At 45.4% G+C, this 22,552-nt stretch overlaps 2 protein-coding genes across 12 annotated transcripts in view; one reads left to right on the top strand and one right to left on the bottom strand.

Moving 5' to 3' along the window:
- Nucleotides 1–19,527, bottom strand: part of SLC16A7 (solute carrier family 16 member 7) — a 256,587-nt gene extending 237,060 nt beyond the window's left edge. The window contains exon 1 of the mRNA XM_029617156.1: nt 19,388–19,527. The gene's annotated coding sequence lies outside the window, so the exon portion shown is untranslated. The remainder of the gene's footprint in view (nt 1–19,387) is intronic.
- Nucleotides 19,528–19,690: 163 nt separating this feature from the next.
- LOC115099482 overlaps nt 19,691–22,552 on the top strand; it is a 126,239-nt gene continuing 123,377 nt past the window's right edge. For 4 of the 11 annotated variants that reach the window (XR_003858791.1, XM_029617163.1, XM_029617160.1 and 1 more), the window contains exons 1-2: nt 19,805–19,977; nt 21,379–21,932. Coding sequence is in view for 4 of the 11 variants with exons in the window: in XM_029617163.1 (XP_029473023.1) it covers nt 21,380–21,932 (553 nt within the window). In the remaining 7 variants the exon portion in view is untranslated. The other 7 variants (XR_003858792.1, XR_003858795.1, XR_003858790.1 and 4 more) reach the window with 4 other exon arrangements.

Below are 22,552 nucleotides of genomic sequence, written 5' to 3'. Positions count from 1 at the left end.
TTAGTTTACTCATGGCTTTCTGAGGGTCAAGCCCACACTCAACACATTATATCAGGTCTAAAACCATATGGGTTCTAAGGGTCTTTTTTTGCTTTTTTGTTGACACTACAGCAGTGCATGTAAATATAATATATATATGTTGTCTGAAATGGAATTTTTACCTCAGACCGTACTTTTCATGTAAAATTCATTATAAATGCATAACTTTGAATTGTGTATGGAGACAGCCATGGGGTTGGGAGGCACCCAAGGCTGTAAAGTTCATTTAGGGCACCTAATACCCTTGCACCATACCTGGTCAGCTGCCAGTTCCATTTCCAGAAAGCAATGACCTGCATCTCTCTTCAAAGGCAATGACAAGGTTTTTGTTTAGACTCTTTTTTGGGGGGAGAGGGGAGGGATGAGGAGGACGTGCAAGCAACAGTGATAGAGGAAGAGACAGGGGTGAAAGTAGTGACAGGAATAATGGGGAGGTGGATGCAGCAATGTGGGCAGGAGTTGTAGCATGGAATATCCAAATCATATTTTTGTTCTAATTGTTGAAGGTTATAAGTATACTCCTGTGATACCAGTTTGCCAATATATATTCTACTACGTCGTAATATTTTTCAAAGACAATGGGCCGGATTTTCAAAGGGTTACGCGCGCCGAGCCTATTTTAAAAAGGCCTGGCGACGCGCATAAAGCCCCGGGACGTGTGTAAGTCCCGGGGCCTTACTAAAGGGGCGGTCTGGGGGCGGGGCCAGAGGCCTCCGACACAGCAGCCATTGCCGCTGTGTCGAAGGATCGCATGCCAGCAGGCTGCCGGCACTTGCAAAAGGAAAGATAACAATTTTGGGGGGGTTAGAATAGGGCTGGGGGGGAAGGTTAGGTTAGGGGAACAGGGGAAGGCAGCGCGGCTCGGCGCGCACAAGGTCACAATTGTGCACACCCTTGCGTGCGCCGACCCCTTATTTTATAACTGTGTGCACTTCGGATGTGGGTAAGGGGAGGGCTAGGCTGACCCCCCCCCCCCCTTTCCTTTCAGAATTCTCAATGATTGCTTTATTGATCGTTTCTCCTTTGATGGGACACGTCTAAACTCATATCTTGGAATGTAAATTGTTTGGGTTCTCCAGTGAAAAGGAAGAAGGTATTGTCACATCTTAAATGTTTACGGGCTGAAGTAGTGTGCATTCAGGAAATGCATCTTACCGATCTTGAAAGTCACAAACCGAGAGTGGGTGGGCTCCTGTGACCCCCGCTGGACTTTTGGCAAATCTTGTGGGGGTCAGGAGGATCCCCCAAGACTTGCCAAAAGTCCCTGGTGGTCCAGCAGGGGTCCAGGAGCGATCTCCTGCACTCGGGCCGTCGGCTGCCAGTAATCAAAATGGCACCGATAGCCTTTGCCCTTACTATGTCTCAGGGGCTACCGGTGCCATTGGTCAGTCCCTGTCACATGGTAGGAGCACAAGATGGCGCCGATGGTCATGTGGCAGGGGCTGACCAATGGCACCGGTAGCCCCTATGACATAGTAGGTCAAAGGCTATCAGCGCATTTTGAAACCGGCAGCGAGGGTGTGAGTGCAGGGGATGGCTCCCAGACCTCCCGTTGGACCACCAGGGAGTTTCGGTAAGTCTTTTGGGGGGGGGGGTCAGGAGGGTGGGGGTTTGTTTAAATTGGGTCCTTTAGGCGGCCAAATAATTTGGCGGATTTGGTGTATTCGTGGGGATTCGCGATATGTTTCGCTTCCCCACGAATACAACGAATAGGGCCCTATACGTTGCGGATGAGAAATGCGTTAGAAACGAATGCACACCCCTAATCTAAAAATGCCAACTTGCAAGTTACTAATACTATCTCCGATCCAGGGGTCGCTACATTATTCTCATTGGCGTATGGAATCACAAACCTATTACCATTTGCAATACCTACGCCCCCAATGAATACACCCATGTGTTCTTTGTGCAGCTGAGTAATCTGCTTCATGTACACACCCAAGGTATATTTTATCTAGTACGGGATTTTAATTGTGTTCATGACAACTCTCTAGATAAAAATCCCCCCCAGATTCAAACTTTGGGGAAAAAGAAGAAGGGAATAGAGTTTCTATTAGGGATGTGAATCGTGTCCTCGATCGTCTTAACGATCGATTTCGGCTGGGAGGGGGAGGGAATCGTATTGTTGCCGTTTGGGGGGGTAAAATATCGTGAAAAATCGTTAAAAATCGTTAAAAATCGAAAAATATCGAAAAATCGAAAAACCGGCACATTAAAACCCCCTAAAACCCACCCCCGACCCTTTAAATTAAATCCCCCACCAAATAACTTAAATAACCTGCGGGTCCAGCGGCGGTCCGGAACGGCAGCGGTCCGGAACGGGCTCCTGCTCTGAATCTTGTCGTCTTCAGCCGGCGCCATTTTCCAAAATGGCGCCGAAAATGGCGGCGGCCATAGACGAAAAAGATTGGACGGCAGGAGGTCCTTCCGGACCCCCGCTGGACTTTTGGCAAGTCTCGTGGGGGTCAGGAGGCCCCCCACAAGCTGGCCAAAAGTTCCTGGAGGTCCAGCGGGGGTCAGGGAGCGATTTCCCGCCGCGAATCGTTTTCGTACGGAAAATGGCGCCGGCAGGAGATCGACTGCAGGAGGTCGTTCAGCGAGGCGCCGGAACCCTCGCTGAACGACCTCCTGCAGTCGATCTCCTGCCGGCGCCATTTTCCATACGGAAAATGGCGCCGGCCATACGCGTATGGCCGGCGCCATTTTCCGTACGAAAACGATTCGCGGCGGGAAATCGCTCCCTGACCCCCGCTGGACCTCCAGGAACTTTTGGCCAGCTTGTGGGGGGCCTCCTGACCCCCACGAGACTTGCCAAAAGTCCAGCGGGGGGCCGGAAGGACCTCCTGCCGTCCAATCTTTTTCGTCTATGGCCGCCGCCATTTTCGGCGCCATTTTGGAAAATGGCGCCGGCTGAAGATGACAAGATTCAGAGCAGGAGCCTGTTCCGGACCGCTGCCGTTCCGGACCGCCGCTGGACCCGCAGGTTATTTAAGTTATTTGGGGGGGGGTTCGGGAGGGTGGGGGATTTAATTTAAAGGGTCGGGGGTGGGTTTTAGGGGGTTTTAGTGTGCCGGCTCACGATTCTAACGATTTATAACGATAAATCGTTAGAATCTGTATTGTATTGTGTTCCATAACGGTTTAAGACGATATTAAAATTATCGGACGATAATTTTAATCGTCCTAAAACGATTCACATCCCTAGTTTCTATGCCACTAGCTGGATCTTTTGGATGTTTGGCGCACACTCCACCCTAACGAAAAGGATTACACTCACATATCGCGCTCTCATGGTTCGATGTCGCATATTGATTATATACTATTACCCCAAGACCAGTTCTTTGGGGTTGCATCAGCAGCCATTGAGACCCAGGCTATATCGGATCATGCCCCAATTTCCATCCTGTTAAATACTCACATGCCAGCCCATAAAGACCGACTCTGGTGATTCCCCAGCTATCTCAAGGACGATGCCCAATTTCAAGCTTTCTTGAGAGAAAAATGGAAAGACTATGCTGCAAATAACCAACAGCATATAGTTACGCCACACCTTTTTTGGGACACGGGAAAAGTGGTATTAAGAGGGGAAATTATAGCTTATACCCATTTTCGTAATAAACAATTAACTAAGGGGATTCTTCACTTAGAGGGCTTACTCAGACAGGCAAAGGAAGCCCTGATACAACAAAATTCTGAACATAATAGGAAAGAGTTCTACAGCATCTTAGGCCGCCTAAACACCCTCTTAGATACTAGAACCCAATTATATTTGCAAAAAGGGCAACAAAATCTATTTAAGTTTGGGAACAAGCCAAGTCACCTACTAGCCAACTTAACAAAAACACAGAGGACAAAATCTCATATCCCTAACTTGAAATCCACCTCAGGGGAGACGGCAACTAAATCCGCTGCAATTAATGAAATCTTCCAACACTTTTTTTTAACACTCTCTATACTGCTGAGTTACCAGACAATTCTATGGCGGAGGAAGTCTTCTTTCAAGATCTTGCCCTCCCCACGCTGACAGCCTCTCAACTTGCATTCTTGAATCAACCTATTCAGACTTATGAAATAAGTTATTACAGCCGCACAATCTGGTAAATCCCCTGGACCAGACAGCCTCCCTTACGATTTTTATAAAATCCTACTCTCACACATAAGCGTACCCCTGACGAAATATTTTACAACTGGGCTAACGCAGACTCACTTTCCGGCCCCCTTTAATGAAGCCTATATTACGGTTCTTCTTAAACCTGGTAAAGACCCCTTAACTCCATCCTCATACCGTCCCATATCATTACTAAATTGTGATTTAAAGATCGTGGCGAAAGTCTTAGCGGTCCGGCTGAACGTTTTCCTACCAAACCTAGTCTCTCCTCACCAGGTGGGCTTTGTTAGAGGGCGAAAGCCCAACGCAAATATAATTAAACTTCTCACTGCCATGAATATCTGTCAACATCAAAATATCCCGGCTTTAGCCATCGGACTTGACGCGGAAAAGGCTTTTGACCATGTAGCATGGCCATATTTATTTTCGGTACTGCAAAGATTTGGGCTACGTGGCGACTTCCTTCAATACATCCTCCTGCTATACGACAATCCAACCTCGCACATATTAGCCAATAGTTGTATCTCTGGAGAAGTCCAAATCCAGAGAGGTGTCCGTCAGGTGTCCGTCTCTCTCCCTTGCTGTACATACTTTCCCTGGACCCCCTATTGAGGAAGATTGCTGCATGTAGAGAGGTGAAGGGTTTCAGTGGTCCAAACCAAATATTTAAAAGAGCTGCTTTTGCAGACAATTTACTGGTCTTTGTTACGAAGCCCCCACAATCACTTCCCATAGTACTGAATATACTGAACCAATTTGGTATCTTTGCGGGGCTTAAAGTTCACTATGAAAAATCAGAGGCAATTGATAATTCGGGCAACCTGTGCGATAACTGGTCAGGAACTTTCCCGTTTCAATGGGTGACTGACACTCTAAAATATTTGGGAATAAGGGTCCCAGTACGGGTGGGCAACCTATATAAAGCAAACATACAACCTCTTATGCTTCGCACATTAACCTCCTTACACAACTGGACATCACTCCCGCTATCTCTTGTAGGCCGTATACAGCTCTTTAAGATGGTCTTGTTACCCAAGTGGTTATACACCCCACAGCTGGTACCACTTTGGATCACAAAAAAGGACCACCACTGATTACGACGAGCCCTCCGTTTGTTCTTGTGGTGCGGCAAAAAAGCCCGTTTACCAATGGACATCCTTACTACCCCACCAAAGAGGGGGTGGGGGGGGGGGGTTTGGATGCCCGAACCTAGCCATGTATAATTTGGCTTGCTGTATACGATATGTTAAGGATTGGCTTTTCGCTACGTCCATGATTACCCCATACTTGTGTCGTTTAGAATGGTATGGGGTGGGATCCCTTAACCCTCTACTACAGCTAGATAACCAGATGATTCCCCACCACATCAAGTCCCAAGCACTCCTCCATATCTGCAGGAAAGTCTGGCTTATGCTATGCAAGTTAGGCCATCTACCGAGTCGTTTAACTTCCCTTATTACTATCACAGGCCATGATTTATTCCCTCCAGGGAAAGGAAAGGGGACATTTTATCGTTGGAATTAATTGGGGCTCACTTTCATTTCGGACTTATATGACAGGGCATCTGGGACCATACTCCCCTTCCCTACCCTTAAACAAAGGTTTGCGCTCCCTGACTCGGACCAGTATGCCTACATACAGATTGTCCATTTTCTGCGGACCATGTGATCTCACATAACAGAATCTCCAGATGTCCATAACATAAGAGACATGGTGCATATTGGGAAAAATCAAAAATATTCCACATCCCACTATTACAAAAAGGTCATAGCTGGGGCCAAGATGGCGGCGTGAGCAGTCGTGTGGTTTGCCGCTCTTGAATTTTGTTCTGCTTTGCATAGGATGCCGGCGAAAAGGAAGGGCAAGGTTCGAGTTTTTCCCCCCGAGCCGTCCCTACCTGCTGTTCAGACGCGGATTACAAGCTACACTACTGCCTTAGTGGCGAAAACGGGCGACGAAATCCCTGCTTCGGTAGCTGGAGAGGGAGCTCCAGCACTGCTTGGGGAAGTTACTCTCAGTCCCCCGGATTGTCGACCTCCACCGGCGCCTGTGTTGCGGGCAGACCTCCAGCAAGCGGCGCCTCCCGATGACATCACTCATACCCTGGATGGGGGACGCCGAGAACGGGAGGCAGTGCTGCCCTCGAGACTTTCTTCAAGCCTGCTAGGTACAGCAGCGATGCCGGGTATGGAAGATCTGGAGCCTTCTTTGTCTCCTGTTAACCCGAGTGAGGAAGGACAGAGGCTGCTGGAGGTTTTGACGGTGGATTCCTCAGGGTCGTCGAGTGAACGGGAAAGGGGTGAGTTTTTTATCCCCCCTAAACTGGCAACGGTGACTCTGGATGTTCTGTGGGAACTAATGGCCAGCATTGGTCAATTTGTGAAAGAAGCAGATATTAGATATAAGAAAGTGGAAGCTGAAATGCACTCCCTGACTCTTAAAACGGAAGGTCATATTAAAGAAGTTGGAAAAAGGCTAACAGACATTGAGAAAACATCTATACAAGTTCAAACAGTGAATGTTAAGATGATTAAAGATCTGGGATATCAGTCCAAGAGACTGGAATCATTGGAGAATTATAGTAGACATTTGAACCTGAGATTTCTGAACTTTCCACGTGCTTTAGGGGAGGATGTACAAAGCACATTAAAAAAGTTTTTCCTTGAGAATTTAAAATTTGGGGAATCTAACTTACCAATAGTCAATAAAGCCTATTTCCTTACTAAGATTGAAAGGAGAATCACCGAAAACCAATTAGGCCTGTTAGATAATCTTACACAATTTATAGAAAGTTCTGCCATTGAGATATTGGGCAGGGGTACTTTATTAGTATCATTTGTCATGGAAAAGGATATTAGCAATGTAATGAAGGCATACTTTCAAAATGCCGCAGAAAATTTCTATGGTCAATTGGTTAAGATTTTCCCTGACTTTGCCAGACCCACCCAATTAAGAAGGCAGGAATTTATTAAACTAAGACCACAAGTGGTGGCCTTGGGGTACACGTTTATGTTGAGATATCCTTGCAGGTGTCTCATTAAAGGTAAAGGTGAAAATTTTGCATTTACAGCTGTAGAACAACTCAAATCTTTCTTAAATGCAAGAAATGTGGCCTTAGCTCCTCGGCAAGAAACTTAGGCAATCATTAAAGTTATAGACCACTAAAAAACGTTAAGCCAGTTTCTATTGTTAGATATTGTCAGTATCTCCCTTTAAAGTTTCTGGCCATGCTCTCAATTTTCGTTTCCTGAGATAGCATATATGTTGAGATTGGGAAAATATGGAAATGAATGTTTTAATTTCTTTAATTCCTATATGCTTATCTGTATTTTCATTTTCTTGTAAAGTATAATTTATGTATACTTTGGAAAATTCAATAAAGTGTGAATATAAAAAGGTCATAGACCTGGAGCATCCACAGGTCCCAGACCCTTACATGCAAAGTGGATGGAATGGCCTCTATTTTTGTTAACCTTTGTTGAATTTAAGAAATGTTTTGAGGAATTATAAATTAATCTGAAAATGTGCTAATGCATGAAACGCATTACAAATTTCTCTGGCAGTGCTATATTACACCCATCCGGGCCAAACAAATGAAACTTACGCAGTCAGCCAATTGTCCAAAATGCGATAATGTGAACAGTAATTATTTTCACTGTTTTTGGGACTGTGCGCTCTTTACCCAATTCTGGAGGCAGATTTGCAAGGCATGCTCAAGGTTTTTACATACGAAGTTGCTACTCACCCCTAATCTATGGCTTTTTGGGTTAGACACTTCATCCCATTTGCTTCTAACCCCGGCAGTGGGTCTATTTGTTAAAAAGGCCGGGCTGGTGGGAAAACAGGTTATCTTGTTACATTGGCTAAATTCTCAACCCCCCAGTTATGATCAATGGTTTCAAAAAATGATACATTTATGCTCTATGGAGCATGCCATTTCTACGGAAGCTATGCCACAGAAGTTTGCTAAAACCTCACTCGTCTGGGCTGCTTTTACATCTTATCTTGCCCCCCACACTGGACCCTTCCGAGATCCATGGAGCCCGGATCGAGACCCTGATATTGACTCCACTGCATCAAGGCGCATAGAGACTGATCAACTGGACTCATAGAAGGACCCACATGGAAGGTGGCACACAGTTTTCATCGATGCTATATGCTTGGACTTATCATTGATGATATCATATGAGTGAAGGGGGGAGGGGTTAAGATGCAAAGAGTTGTACGTTGTTCTTGTTCTGTTAATTTACTTGAAAAAATGTTAATAAATACAGTTTAAAAAAAAAAAGTGATAAAAATCACTATTGCATTTCCACTGTTTCCATCAATATTGATTGAAGTGTAACTTACAGGTAGAACAATTTTTACATTTACATAGATTATGTTCCACTAAAAAATGAATTTATGGTCCTGGCAGAGAACTTGTTTAGAAAACTATTGATATGAGGGTACCCATACCACCTTATTAAGAAAACTTTTAAAAGAGCTAGAATGCAGAGAGACAATGGGTAATATTGAATAATGTAAGTAATGAAGAGACTAATCCCATAGTGTGCACATTGAAGCATTCTTCTAGACCAGCATCAATTGCTTCACTTATCCATTGATATTGGCCAACTTTGCAAACACATTCAATTTTTTTTAGATCTACCATTGACTGCTTACAGACATGGTAAAATATTAGAGATTATATTGTCCATTCCTCAATGTGGACTATCCAGTTACAAAACAGTGGTTGAATTGACGAAAATACAGGTACACAATATAATTCACCTCATTATACAGACTGTACTTCATCCAACGTCATCTATATGATCATCTGTCTTTGTTCAAAACAGTATGTGGGAAGAACAAAATGACCTGTCCTTAAACGTTTGATAGAACATCAAAGCTGCATACAGACAAAAAAAGAGCAAACACCCATGGTAACACATTGCATTCAACAATCACATCAGTTTAAGGATCTGAAGTGGCGGTTTATTGAGAAGATTAATTTGAAACCATGGGGGATTCAACCCCACTGTAACCCCACTGTAACCTGTAACCCCACTGTAACTTCAACCCCACTGTAAATATGTTTTGAATTGTTGGGCTTTGAATTATACTTCTTTTTGCTAATCATGTTTTGAAGTGCATCCCATTGGTTTCTCTGTAAGTTTTTCAGTTTTCAATTACTGTTTCAATGTATCCGCCCCTGAGGCGACTGTTCAGTTCTCTGTAAACCGGTGCGATATGTATTTTATACAGGAACACCGGTATATAAAAATTAAAAATAAATAAATAAATAGATAAATAATAAATAATGGGGGGGAGATCCTACTTATCTTTTAAGCCAAAGAGAACAACAGTGAATATTTTATTTGAATACTGTATCCATACAATTTCAATAACGAAATTAACTTGTATTCATTATTGTAACAATAATATGGTGCATCATCACCAGATTTTACGGTAATTTGAGGCAGTCTGATGTCATTTGATTGACAGCCCTATTTATTAAGAGAGCTGGTAACAGCTTTTTCAGTTATAACATCATTTCCTGTTAAACGCTGTCATCAGCTGAAAATGCCACCGCTAAATATTCTTATATGTTATAAGAATTAGTGCAAACAATTGACACGAATGTTTTTGCTATTTTTGGACGCTAATGCAAGATTTGCTCCTCGAAGAAGAACTATTCACTAAATAAAAATGTGGTCCCATGTCGAGCTTTGTGATCTACAACAAAGTGAACATCAGATTTTCATCACAATTTTGCGGTGTTGCTTCAAGCTTTTAGCTCCTAGCTAGAAATAATTGAGATAAATGTATTATAATCATCTTTATATAGAGACTGTGTATTTTATTTGCAAAAGCAAAACAAAAAATATATATTCAGTTTAATAGCCTACTTTGATATTAGAAACTGTGGCTAATTTTGACAAATGATTATATATAAGGCTGAGTAAGAGAGTAGTAACACGTATCGATGATGCCTAGTATGAAGGTGATTCTACTAGCGTCTTAGGGAACAGAGGAGAGAAGGATTAATATACCAGTTCTATCATAGTAAGCATGCCATGCCTTAGCCATGTGTCTTTTTTGGTGGGCCAGGGAGAGGAGCTGCTTTAGCGGTGGTAGGGTCCCAGGGAGGAAGGTGCTTACTTTGCGGCAGAACTGGACATTATAGGAGCCACTGCTAGGTTCAACAGCCCAGAAAGATCTGCCACCCTTAGGCCTCAGCCTGGGAGGACTTCCTGCTGCTGACGCCGGGTCCTTGTCCAGGGAGAGAGATCACAGCTGTTGCCCGCCCGGGGGGAAAGAAATGGTGAGGTAGGGGAGGAGAGTGCACAAAGAGGCCAGATAAAATAAGAAGTTGAATGGAAGAGGGAGAGGAAATGGGAAGGGAAGAAAAGAAAAGGGCAAAAAGTGTAAAACAGTTAAATAATCCAAAGACAACCCTGGACAAAACAAAAAAAAGAAGAGCAAACTAAAAAAAGAATACAAAGACAAATAGGAAAAAGTAGTGAAAATAAACAAAAAGATTTTTAAAAGATCGGTCAAGGTGAAATGGAGTTGCATTCTGCTCCAAAAAAATTTAGGATGGCACCTCATTTTTTAATGTTTTTTTTCCAGCCCTTACCATTGTGGTATGTGGACTGCATGTCTGCGTGTGGTCTGGAGTGTGTGTGTGTATATATCTGGTGTGCTTTATCTGTGTGTGTGGCCTACGTGGCTGTGTGTGTGGTGTGCTCTGTCTCTCTCTCTCTGGGCCTGTCTGTGGTTTTCTGTCCAGTGCTGTATGCTTCTTGGATTTCTGTTTCTCCGTGGGGTGTCTGTGTCTGGGTTTAGGGAGTCTTTTTCTATCTGTGTTTGTTTGTCTGGGTGTCAGTTTCACACTCTGTAGGTCTGGGTGTGGGGAGTTTGTGTCTATCCAGAGGAGCAGTAAGTATGGAAACAAAAGAATAAGGGATAGTTAGGTTTAGGTTGGGAGTTGGGGAGGAGAATGGAAAAGGTAGGGAGGGCAGGGTTAGGGTTATGGAAGCTCCTTACCAGTCCGCTCCTTAATTGGAGTAGACTGGGAGGGAACTGGTCTAGGTCTGATCGCGTCACTGCATGTACTTAATATGTACTTAAATGTATTTAATAAAATCCCCCTCCCCGCACGAGTGAGTCACAGGCCGCCTGCACATGCGGATGTTAAAAAATCCATGTGTCCATGTGCGCACGCTCCTTTTAAAATCTACCCCTAAGGATGTAAGGGAGAACTGAGAGCTTTGATTGTTCCCATTGACTGCAGTGAAATTACTCTTCTGCAGGCAAGAAATAACCAATAAAACTGACTCCTGCCTGAAGAAAGATTATTTCTTTCAGTAGGCATCTGCACATTTGGCTACAGATGCCTAGCATTTTAACAGATTAACTTTTCCAGTCATGCAGAGGAGAAAGAGGTGTATGTTGAATGTCTATGGTTGAATTTCATAGGTGAATTAACAGAATATCCCATGGCATAAAATGTCAAACTTAACTACACAAGCCCAAAGAAAATCTACACGCTCCATTCTTGCTTACTTTTACGTAGTTGAAGGAGGTAGGAGGAAAATTCGGCCAGCCTTGCTTTCTTTCTCACCTTACCTCTGGCACTGGAACCATGGAGGGCTGCAATGGGAAGGCAGGAAATGCTTCTCTGAAGTGTTGCTCATCCCTTCTCTTTCCGTGACCCATTGGTGGTCATCAGAAAGCAAGAATGCTGGAAAGAAGCACTTCCCATGGCCTCCGCAGTCCACCTGTACAGTGCCAGCCTCAGCAGGTTACTCGCCAACTGTGAATGTCGGGTCACCACTAGCATTCCAAAATATTATACTCTGAATATTCCATCAGCCCACCCAAATTGTCTGTATTGCAGCATAAGAAAAAATGTTATAGGCTGAGGATTTCCAGATATACAACCATTATTCAGCAAACGTCTGCACACCTTGGGCAAAGATGTGTACCTGCTACACAGAGCTTTTTGCTTGTCAAAGTGATCTTTTAGAGCAAGGCTTCCCAAACCTGCTCTGGGGACCCCACAGCCAGTCAGGTTTTCAGGATAGCCACAATGAATATGCATGAGATACATTTGCATACAATGGAGACTCAGTATATGCACATTTATCTCATGCATATTCATTCTGGATATCCAGAAAGGGTCCCCTGGACAGGTTTGGGAAACCCTGTTTTAGAGTTTGATAAAATATCCTTACAAATTCTGTAAAATGACTCACGAATCATGATTTGAATTGTGAATCAGAAATCACAAGGTCCTAATCGAGAGGTTTGTGAATCACAGATAACTGGAACAAGTCTATTTCTATCCATTGTAATAATCTCTTCCACTATGGTCATTCCTTATTCTGAATATTTCCATTTCATATGAACTCTGATTGCTGGAATAAAAATCATTTATCAAACATGTTGGTAGCTTAGTATCTGCATGCTCTCACCAGAGTGCTCTCTCATTTATATCTCTGATATTCCTTGTAATGTTGGGTATATTTTATTTGTGAAGAAAAACACCATGTGACCTAATGCTACCTGATTTTTGACTCGGCATTAATTTTATTCATAAGGGTCACTCTTTTAATATGATTATAGCTTAATTTGCTAGAGGGAGATTATATAATAATAATAATAATAATAATAATAATAATAATAATAATATGAAACACTTCCAAAATGTCTTCCGTGCACTGGATTGAACTCTCAGAATATATTTCAAACTTTTTTTCTTTCATGTTATCCAATTGGCAAGGGTATGGCTCTTTGTTGCTGATATACGGAGGTGCAAAAACCTTTGTATAAAGATGAAATGATTCTAAAGGGATATCACCTTATCCAGGAATTATATCAAAATCATCTTTGAATTGATATAAGAGATCTTTGAGAGATCAAATATGATGCTTGCTTTCTCTGTCCACTACCACTTCACCCTTCTCCTCCCGTTCCCTTCACAACAGGAGAAGATGGGGGTGGGGAGGGAACAACAAGGAGAGGGGCTGGATTACCCCTGGATCACCCACTCCGTCTGCACCAGTCTCAGCCTCCTCCCTCCACTGAAGACTGTGAGGGGATGGGGCTGGAGCAGAGAGAAAACCGAGACTGAAGACAAGCACCCTGAATTAAGAGATGGAAAAGCTTCGGGAATCCTGATTGTGCAGCAGGTTGTAAGTTCTGCCCACACAATCCCAGAAGCCTGCAGGCATTGGCCATATTCAAGTCCAGTCTAAAATCTCTAACTTTTTTTTTCCCACCAAATTTAAATTTGTATTGAAACATCACATAAAATACATAACCTAGAAACCATTGGACATGGAAACATTATTCTGGTTTTTAAATAGACAGTAGACGTATAAACTTCAAAGCCACCCTCCACCTCCCCATATTGGGTCCATTACAAAGTAAAATTAATATCCTATTGCTGCAAAAAAACCAAGAAACCTGGAAAAGCTATAACCTACCTATCGTACAATTCAATAAAAGCTAAAAACATCATTCCCCCTGGAGAGAGAGAGGAAAGTATCCCCCTCTAATCCACAATGTTCTCTTTCTTCGCTTTCCATGCCACATACGGTAACCATAAAATTTCAAATTTACCTTTAGCATGTATCCTTAGAGCACTTATTCTGCTTAAACGATGCACTCTATCCAAACGTTTAATGACAGTTGTTAATGGTGGAGCCTCTGTTTTGTTTCATTTTTTCCAAAAGAGAGCTATGTCACACTGAGCAGCTAGAAAAATCTGTTGTATGAGCAACTGTGGTTTCTATCTGTCTGTAATGCAGGCATACTCAACGATACATGTTTGGGAGAGTTAATCCCTTGTAAACCAGTGACATGATAAATTAGTGAAGAGATTCCCCCCCTCCCAGAATACACGGATAACGCCGCACTGCCATCAAATATAATAAAAGGTCCCCACATCCTCTCCAATATTTATCATCTACGTGAGGAAATTCTCTATGTAACCGCTCCGGTGTTAAATACCAACGCATTAACACTTTGTACCCATTTTCGAAAAGGGAGGCAGAGATAGAGCACTTTCCAGTGTGCAAGAAATGAAAGGTCCCCCACCCCTCTGAAAGAGCACATCCCAAATCCTTCTCCCACGCCTTAATATGAAAAGGAGATTCCTGAGGTTCTTGATTTAGTAAAGCATACAACCTTGAAATAATCCCCTTTACAACATAAGCATTCCAAATAGGATTTCCCCAGGAGAAAATTCCTCTTTTATCTTCACTGACCCCAAAAAACGCGGAATTTGAACATAAGCATAAAATTCTCGGATAGGCAAATCAAATGTACTCACTACTGAATCAAAGCTCAGCATGGCCTCCCCCCCAACCAAATGCTTCATAAGTACCACTCCATGTTCCTTCCAATTCCAAAAGGCAGGTAAAGGCAAACTCAAAGAAACTGCAGTATTGCGAAAGAGTGATGTACTGAAAAAATAATCGGGTAGATTTTCAACGGCCTACACACATAAATCCCGGGGTTTACGCACATGGCCAGGCCTTGTGCCCGGCCAGCGAATTTTCAAAGAGGCCCGGCCACGCGTGTAAACCCCAGTACGCGCACAACTGCCGGGCCTCTTCAAAGGTGCGAGCTGGGGGGGCAGGCCGGGACAGCGCCATTGAACGCTGTCCCGAATTCTAAAACAAACAAACAAAAAAAAAGATCGGTAGGGTTTAGGGGGTGGGGAGGAGAGGGGAAGAGGGAGGAAGTTTAGGTAGGGGGGAAAGAAGTTCCCTCCCAGTCCGCTCCTTAATTGGAGCAGACTGGGAGGGAACTGGAGAAGGCCCCAATGCGTCGCCGCACATAATTTGCATAAATTCTCCCCCCCTTGTGCGCACCGCCCACACATACGCACGCGGATTATAAAATCTGGCGCACATGTGCACACGGCCATCGAATTTTATAACATGCGCGCGATGGCACGTACGTTAAAAATCGGCACGTCCATGTGTGTGCGCCGGGAAGCGCGTGCACATGGACGTGCATGCGCACGTTTTAAAAACTACCCCAATCTCTACAACCCACTAACCTACTATGCCAATGGGACCAAATTTCCAGGGTACTGAACACAGCAGGAGATATATCCCTAAGGGGTCTCCAAGTTTTCTTGGGTTGCAAAATCAAAGCGGATAAAGGCATATGGCTTAGCAAGGATTGCTCCACGGTTACCCTTTGCTTCATCTTTTGTTTTTTATTTGAGTCTATTATTGCATGAACCTGAGATGTCATATAATACCAAATAAGATTTGGGAGCCCTAATTCTCCCCTAAGCTTTGGTTGCTACATCACACTCCACACCACCCTAGGTGCTCTTCGACTCCATAAGTAATCAAAATATGCCGTTGCAAAAGCTTAAGCATTTTGTTTGGACACGAACAGGCAAAGTCTGAAATAAGTAACATAACCGGGGTAAAATATTCATTTTTACTGAAGCTATTTTACCCAGCTATGATAAATTATGACCCTCCCACGTCTCCAAATCCTTTAATATGCTGGATATCAGAGGTGGATAATGTTGCGCTGGAAATGGACCCTTGGCCAAGTGCAGGACTGGTACAGCCCTCCGGTCGGACCCGGAGGGCACCTGTCACCAGGAGGCGGAGCACAGGAGGAGACAGAGGCTAGCTAGAGCTTCGTCAATAGCAACCCGGGGTTCCCTCAGGTTGAGCCCTTGGTTACTCGGGCCGCCTGGTCTTAGGTGGGCCTCGCTGGGTCTCCGAGAGAGGAAGCATAGGGGAGTGCCCAGCATGAACAAGGGTGCACGGCCAGAGTTCAGGGAAGAATGTCCAGAGGTCGCAGGAGGTCAGAAAAGGGTGTCCCAGTGGATAGCGAGGTTCAAGACTAGAGTATCAGTCCAGAATGGTCAGCCGAAGCAGGGGTCAGTACCTGTGGTCAGTCCGGCAGTAGTCAGGCCAGGCAGAGGTCAAGTTCCAGGCAGCGGTCAGGCGTGGTCGATGAACAGGCAGAGGTCAGATCCAGGCAGCGGTCAGGCATGGTCGGTGAACAGGCAGAGGTTGGATCCAGGCAGCAGTCAGGAGTAGTCGGGTACAGGCTGAGGTCAGGTCCGGGCAGCAATCAGGAGTAGTCGAAGGACAGACAGAGGTCGGGTTCAGTGAATACAACGTAGTCGGGGAGACGACGGTCAGGCTAGGAAGTAGTCCACTTGAATCCAGAATCAGCATGAAAGGAGCCAAGGCAACTAAGGAGGAATCCAGTTACAAAGGTAAGCTCTGGCCATCAGAGCTTGCCTTATATAGGGCTGTAAGGATGATGTCATCTGAGGAGGCCCAGCAGCCCTAGCGCGCCACGGCCCCTTTAAATCCCGGGGAGAGGCGCACTAGGGAATTCCCGAAGAGAAGGGAACTCGGCGGCGGCGAATGGGCCGCGAGATAGAGCCTGGAGGTAGGCAGGACGGCATCCCCGCCATGTCGTGTGGCCGAGGGAGGCCGACAGGGCTGCGGAGAGGAGGTAAGGGGAGCCGGCCACGGAACCCATGGCCGGTCATCGCAACAGATAATTAAGATTATACAGATCCTCCATCCACTTACCTAAGCAGATCCCCAAATATTTAATCTTGTGCCATGCCCATTTAAAGGAGAAACATTGCCGCATTACCATCTCTTGTTCTGGTGGAATGGAAACATTCAAGATATCTGATTTTTCCCAATTTATCTTAAACCCTGAAACTTTGCTGAACATCCCCATTTCTTCTACCACCCCCTCCAAGGAATAACCATCGTTCACTTTTATGCACGCTTCAAGAGAATCATATATTTGAATCCAATGAATGAAATATCCCCCAAAATTCAGCCTTTCCAAAGTTTTAAATAGGAAAGGCCAAAGAACCATATCAAATGTTATTTAGTTATGTTATCTTATTTAGTTATGTTATTTAGTTGATATTATCTTCTATTTTTATTTTTTATTATTTTGAATAATTTTTGTAAACCATTTTGGTCAACTTCTGTTTGTGAAAAGATGGTATAGAAATGTTTCTAAATAAATAAAATAGATTTTCTCCTTTTTTACCCACCACATAAAATCCATGATTTTCTGTTTATTATCGCTGCCATCCAGCCGGGGATAAAGCCTGCCTGGTCTGAGTGTATTATTCAAGCAATTACGCCCTTTTTCTGATCCACTAAAATTCTGGCCAAAATTAATAGGTCCAGGTTGATAAGCGAGATCAGTCGATAAGGCCCACAAGTGGCTGGATCCCTGCCTGGTTTAGCCAGTATTGTTATGCCAGCTCTATTAGACCCATGAGAAAGGACATCATCATTTCTAAGACAGTTAAAACATTTTTGTTAATGGAGTAAGTAAACAGGGAGCGAATCATTGATATACTTTGGAGATAAAGCCATTCAAACCTGGAAACTTAAGATTCTTAATAACATAAGCAACCTCCATCTGTGTAATTTTTTTATCGAGCATCAATTGATGCTCGTCGGATAGTTCAGGTAGTTCTATGTTATCCAAATACTTCTGGAACTCATCATCTATAATCAATCCATCTGCACTATACAATGCTTTATACAATTGCAAAAAAACAAGTTCTTATATCTTTATTTGCTGTCAATATTTCTCCTGTTTACCCTTTAATTCTGACCACATTATTCTGGGTGCTAATCTTTTTCAGCTTTCTTGCCAACATTTTATTTTCTCTATTTCCCCCCTCAATACATGTTTGGTGGGCCAATTCCAGCTGATATGATATGTCATTTGTTTCTAGCAAATTAAGTTCATCTCTAGCTTTTGTTAACTGTCTATACACCAATTTGGACCAATTTATTGAATGCCTGTTCCAACTGAACTATCCTACTCCTAAGCAATGACCTAATTTTCTCTTTCTCTCTATTTTTTTGTAGGAGGCTCTCAAAATCAGTTTCCTTCTAACTTTTGCCTTCAAACAATCCCAAACTACTACCATTTTGCCCTGATTATTCAATCTAAGATATTCTTGTAAATCCTCCATCAATTGTGCACTATGGGCCGGATTTTCAGAGGATTTACGCACGTAGGGGAGGTTACCCGCATTGGGCCTATTTTATAAAGGTCCGGCGACGCGCGTAAAGCCCCGAGATGTGTCTAAGTCCCGGAGCTTTACAAGAGGGGCGGTCCGGGGATGGGGCCAGAGGCCTCCAGCACAGTGGCCATTTGCTGCTATGTCGGAGGATCGCATGCAGGCAGGCGCAAAAGGTAGAATAAAATTTTGGGAGGGGGTTAGAGTAGGGCTAGGAGGGGGAAAGGTTAGGGGAAGGGGTGGGAAGGTTAGTTTAGGGTGTGGCAGCTGTGGCAGGAAGGTTTCAGGGGCAATTTTTCAGCCTCAAAATCTTGCCACCTGAAGCAGCCGCCTCACCCTGTCCCTTTATATAACCTCCCCTGGATGATGGCGTGGGAGCAGTGCTCAGAAGGAAGATGGAAAGGAGTATAAGCAGCAACAGATAGGGGGAAGCAAGCAGGACTGTGAACTGTGTCAGCCAGAAGAATGGGGGTGTGCATGTTTAACAATGGACAACACTGGCCAAGAGGGGATGATGAATGGTAGCTGGGGAGTTGCAACCGGAGGCCTTGGGTACATGAGTGACACTAGCTTAGGAAAGAAGGATAGATGCAGCAGTGCTTAGCTGTCTACAGTAATCTACCGCCCATTTAATTTGTTTTGTTTTGATCAAGGCACTCTAGCTGTTTGGTTTCATTAAATAAGTTCACAAGGGGATCTTGGAAGACTCCGCTAGGAGGTTATCACGTGGTGAACCCTGGCTGATAATTGCTGCCCTGATATAATAAGGAATACATTCCAATGAACGCTCCCTATTAACGAATTAGAAAAGAAGCACACTCTGTAAGGCCAGCCACGCCAGGAGTCGCGTTGCCCCATGGTGTGTGGAAATACTCCAGCAGCAACAGCTGCAGATTCTCTAGAGTGCAAGCACGCGTGACGTCACTAACCCCTTCGTCATCTGTTGCCGGTCACTGCAGAACTCCCCCGGGATGGGGACGAACAGCTGAGCCCCAGCCCCGTGATGCCTCGTACACGCCATCACCAGCTCAAACCGACTCCTGACCACAATCTGCCGGCGCCACCAGACACGTGGCACCGGGCGAGTCTCTCTCTCAATGGTGCCGCTTCCCATGATAGTTCTCGCCCGGCTCGTCCCACCCTCGCTCGCAAGGGGCACGGATTTTTTCCGCGTCGTCGCTCTTTACCTGATCCCGGGGCACGGGCGGCTGGGGGTGGGACTGCGGATCCTCGCTGCTGTCCCTTTGATTGTTTCCGTGGGAGGAGAGCGTCGGAGACTGGCGTGGCCGTGTGAGCGCATCTGATTCCCGTTCACTGATCCGCCTGAGCCCTCCCAGGCAACCCAGAGGCGGCACTTGGAACAATAGGGCGAGGCGGGGACGCTTTCTGGCTCTGCAGGTTCAAGCAGGCGACCACGAGATTACAGGAGGCCCTGCCTCTCGAGGCATGGGCCGTATAACTGGGCAGACGTGCGGCAGGCAAGAGGGAGGGGGGAGGGGGGCACAGCCGGGCGGACAATGGGATTAGGGGCCAGTTCAAACCTGAGCATGAGCCAATGAGACAAGGAAGACGGCGTCTCTGAGCTCGGGTACTTAGAGGTAGGGCGGGGTGGGGGGAGCACATTTCCATCCTGGAAGCGAGAGCAACAGGCTGATCTCAGCACGGCTGTGCTACAACAGTTTTGCTTTTACTTTCACTTTGCCTCCAGCACGGCTGTGCTGTAAGAGGAGCAGATCAGCTAAAGGAGCAGGAACGATTTCTTTGATTACATCATTGGGTAAAGTACAAAGATTTTGTGGCTTATAGGCAAAATGTTGAGAATATTAATGGTAATTTTGTGTTGCTAAGGTCTGGAAGGTATGCTCACCCCCTCCCCCCTTTTGCATTGAGCTGGTTCTGCATTACCAGTACTTTATTTAATGAAAAGGCTTTGATTGCATGGCTGCTTCTGCCTGGAATGTTATTTTATTTAAGGAAATGCCTTAGCACATGGCTGGTTATATATATTTTAACTATTATATATTTAGTGAAACGCCATGGGCACATGGCTACACTTTACCTGCTATTATATATATATTTTATGAGCTCATGGCTGGCTTTCAGCACAATGCTTGCTCTGCATTACTGGTTGCTGTATTTATTGAAAGGGCAGCGAGTGCAGGGATGGTTATCATTCACTTGTAGCCTTTTAAGAAATGCCATTGAAGGGGTCTGCACATGGTGAATGCATAGGTGGTTAGAGCACATGGCTGGCAGTAGCAGGCTTGGTAGCTCAGTGGTTAGAGCACTGATCTTGTAGGCTTGCTTTACTTTAAAATCGACGTTTTCTATGTATTGCTTTACCCCTCGCTCTCTAAATTGCTAGGAAGTGGGCAGGCTTCATGTCTGCCATGCTACCTCAACAACCTGTGGATGTGCTTTGTTATACCTAAGTAATCTGACAATTAAAAAGTAGCCAGCATCCCCGTAGTTGGGAATTCTGAGGATATGTCTATGGGACAGCGGTACGGCATCTGAGTGCTCAGCCAGGTTAACAGGATGTTTTTTATATTAATCCTAAAGGTGATATTTAGTATTCGGTTACCATTTAAAGGGACAGCTGTCCCATGTGCACGTTTATACTGAATTATAAGGGGTACAGGACCCTCAGCTTGATAGATATGATTTAGGCTGCGCTATGCAGCTCTATACAAAGTAAATTAAAATATTAATGAAAGGTCGGCTTACATCTTAGCATGGTATTGTGGTTCTTATGGGAAGGGCTTGCCAGCAGAGGTCAGCACATGGCAGCGGCCATTTTGGGAGGTCAGCACATGGCAGCGGCCATTTTGGAGGTCAGCACATGGACTTTCAGGATTTTCTTTTACTATTACTTTTCTTTTACTCCCCAGGCCCCCCCCCCCATGCGCCGGCACTCCCGCCTCCCCACGGAGTCCGGCCGCCCCTCGCGCCCCCCCCCCCCCACCTTCCTCAGCTGCCCCCCACCCCCATCCTATTCCCGTCCAGCCCCCCCCCCCCGGCTTCTTGCACCCCTCCCACCGCCCCCCGTACCCTGGCTGCCCCCTCCCCCAACCACCCCCCTTAGCAGGTGTGCGCACACCCACATTTGGCTACCTATTCATATGCCCCCCCCCCCCCAAAACTGTGCGGGATCTAACCATTTAATATGTCTACACAGCATGGCTACCACTCAGTTTGCTATGGCTTCTGCCCCGTCCGCACTTATGCTGGACCAGGCTCAGGCTCCAGCCAAGCGAGCACGTCGGAAGCCAAGCAAATTGCAGGAAAACTTCGCGGCAACGCCAGAAGTCGAAAAACATAAGACCAAGACACAGAGGAATAAGAAGAGGAAATCCGCAAGCACACGACAACCGCGTAGCATCAGCCATTTGGGCTGCTATGTACCGGAGCAGCCCCCTCCACGGGGCATGACCCCTGCAGCACCGACCCCTGCAGCACCGCCACGAGAGAACTTCGGCAATGTTACCGAACGACAGCTGCGTCAGCTCATGGACCAAACCTTGTCAGCGGCTGCTATCCATGGCACGGACAGGGTGAAGGCAATGCTGGATGCCTTAACGCATACCACTAGCCCATCCCCTGGCTCAGTGCCCATCGGTCCACAGCACGGTGCAGCGGGCAGCTCCAACAGTTCAGCTGGCAACACCCAGCCACCAGCACGTCAACAGACAGCTCATGGACAACACGGGCAACCGCAAGAAGGACAGAACTGTGAGTACCCTGATTTAAACCGGGGCCAGGGTAATGCGCAGGTACCCCCAACACAGCCCAGTTACCCACCACCAAGGAATGGCAGCGAAGTGTGGCTGGGGCCACAAAGCACTCCTACTGACATTTTCGCTGCTATGAAAGCTATTTTCGATAACTGGCATGGGCAGGGTAATGCTAACACTAGCCCAACACAGGAAACAGGGCAGTCAGGACGACCCATGGGGGATATTTTACTTGTGACACCAACCCCAGCCACAGCTACAGCTGTTGGAACACCAACCACAGCTACAGCGGTTGGAACAACGGTGGGTCAGCTGGGGACCAATGGGCACAATACCACTGGTAGCTCAGCCACGAATGGCAATAACGCTGCACAATACACATGTACAGTGGGCTCACTAACCGCGCATGTGTCAGAGGCGTTAAAAGAGAAAATATGGCGCAGCGAATATGTAGATATATTCGAGCTGCTCAGGAAAGAAGGGGAGGGTTCCGATCCCAAATGCCACGAAGCGTGCAAACTCTCAGCTAGGGAGAAACCCTGCATCGCTAAGACGCTAGCTAATTGGTCAGCAGGATTCAGAATTCTGTCATCCATCATAGGTCAAAAATTTCCTGAA

Source organism: Rhinatrema bivittatum, chromosome 9, assembly GCF_901001135.1.
Source record: "Rhinatrema bivittatum chromosome 9, aRhiBiv1.1, whole genome shotgun sequence".
Classification (NCBI taxonomy): Eukaryota; Metazoa; Chordata; class Amphibia; order Gymnophiona; family Rhinatrematidae; genus Rhinatrema; species Rhinatrema bivittatum.
This window is presented reverse-complemented; position numbering and strand designations above follow the sequence as displayed.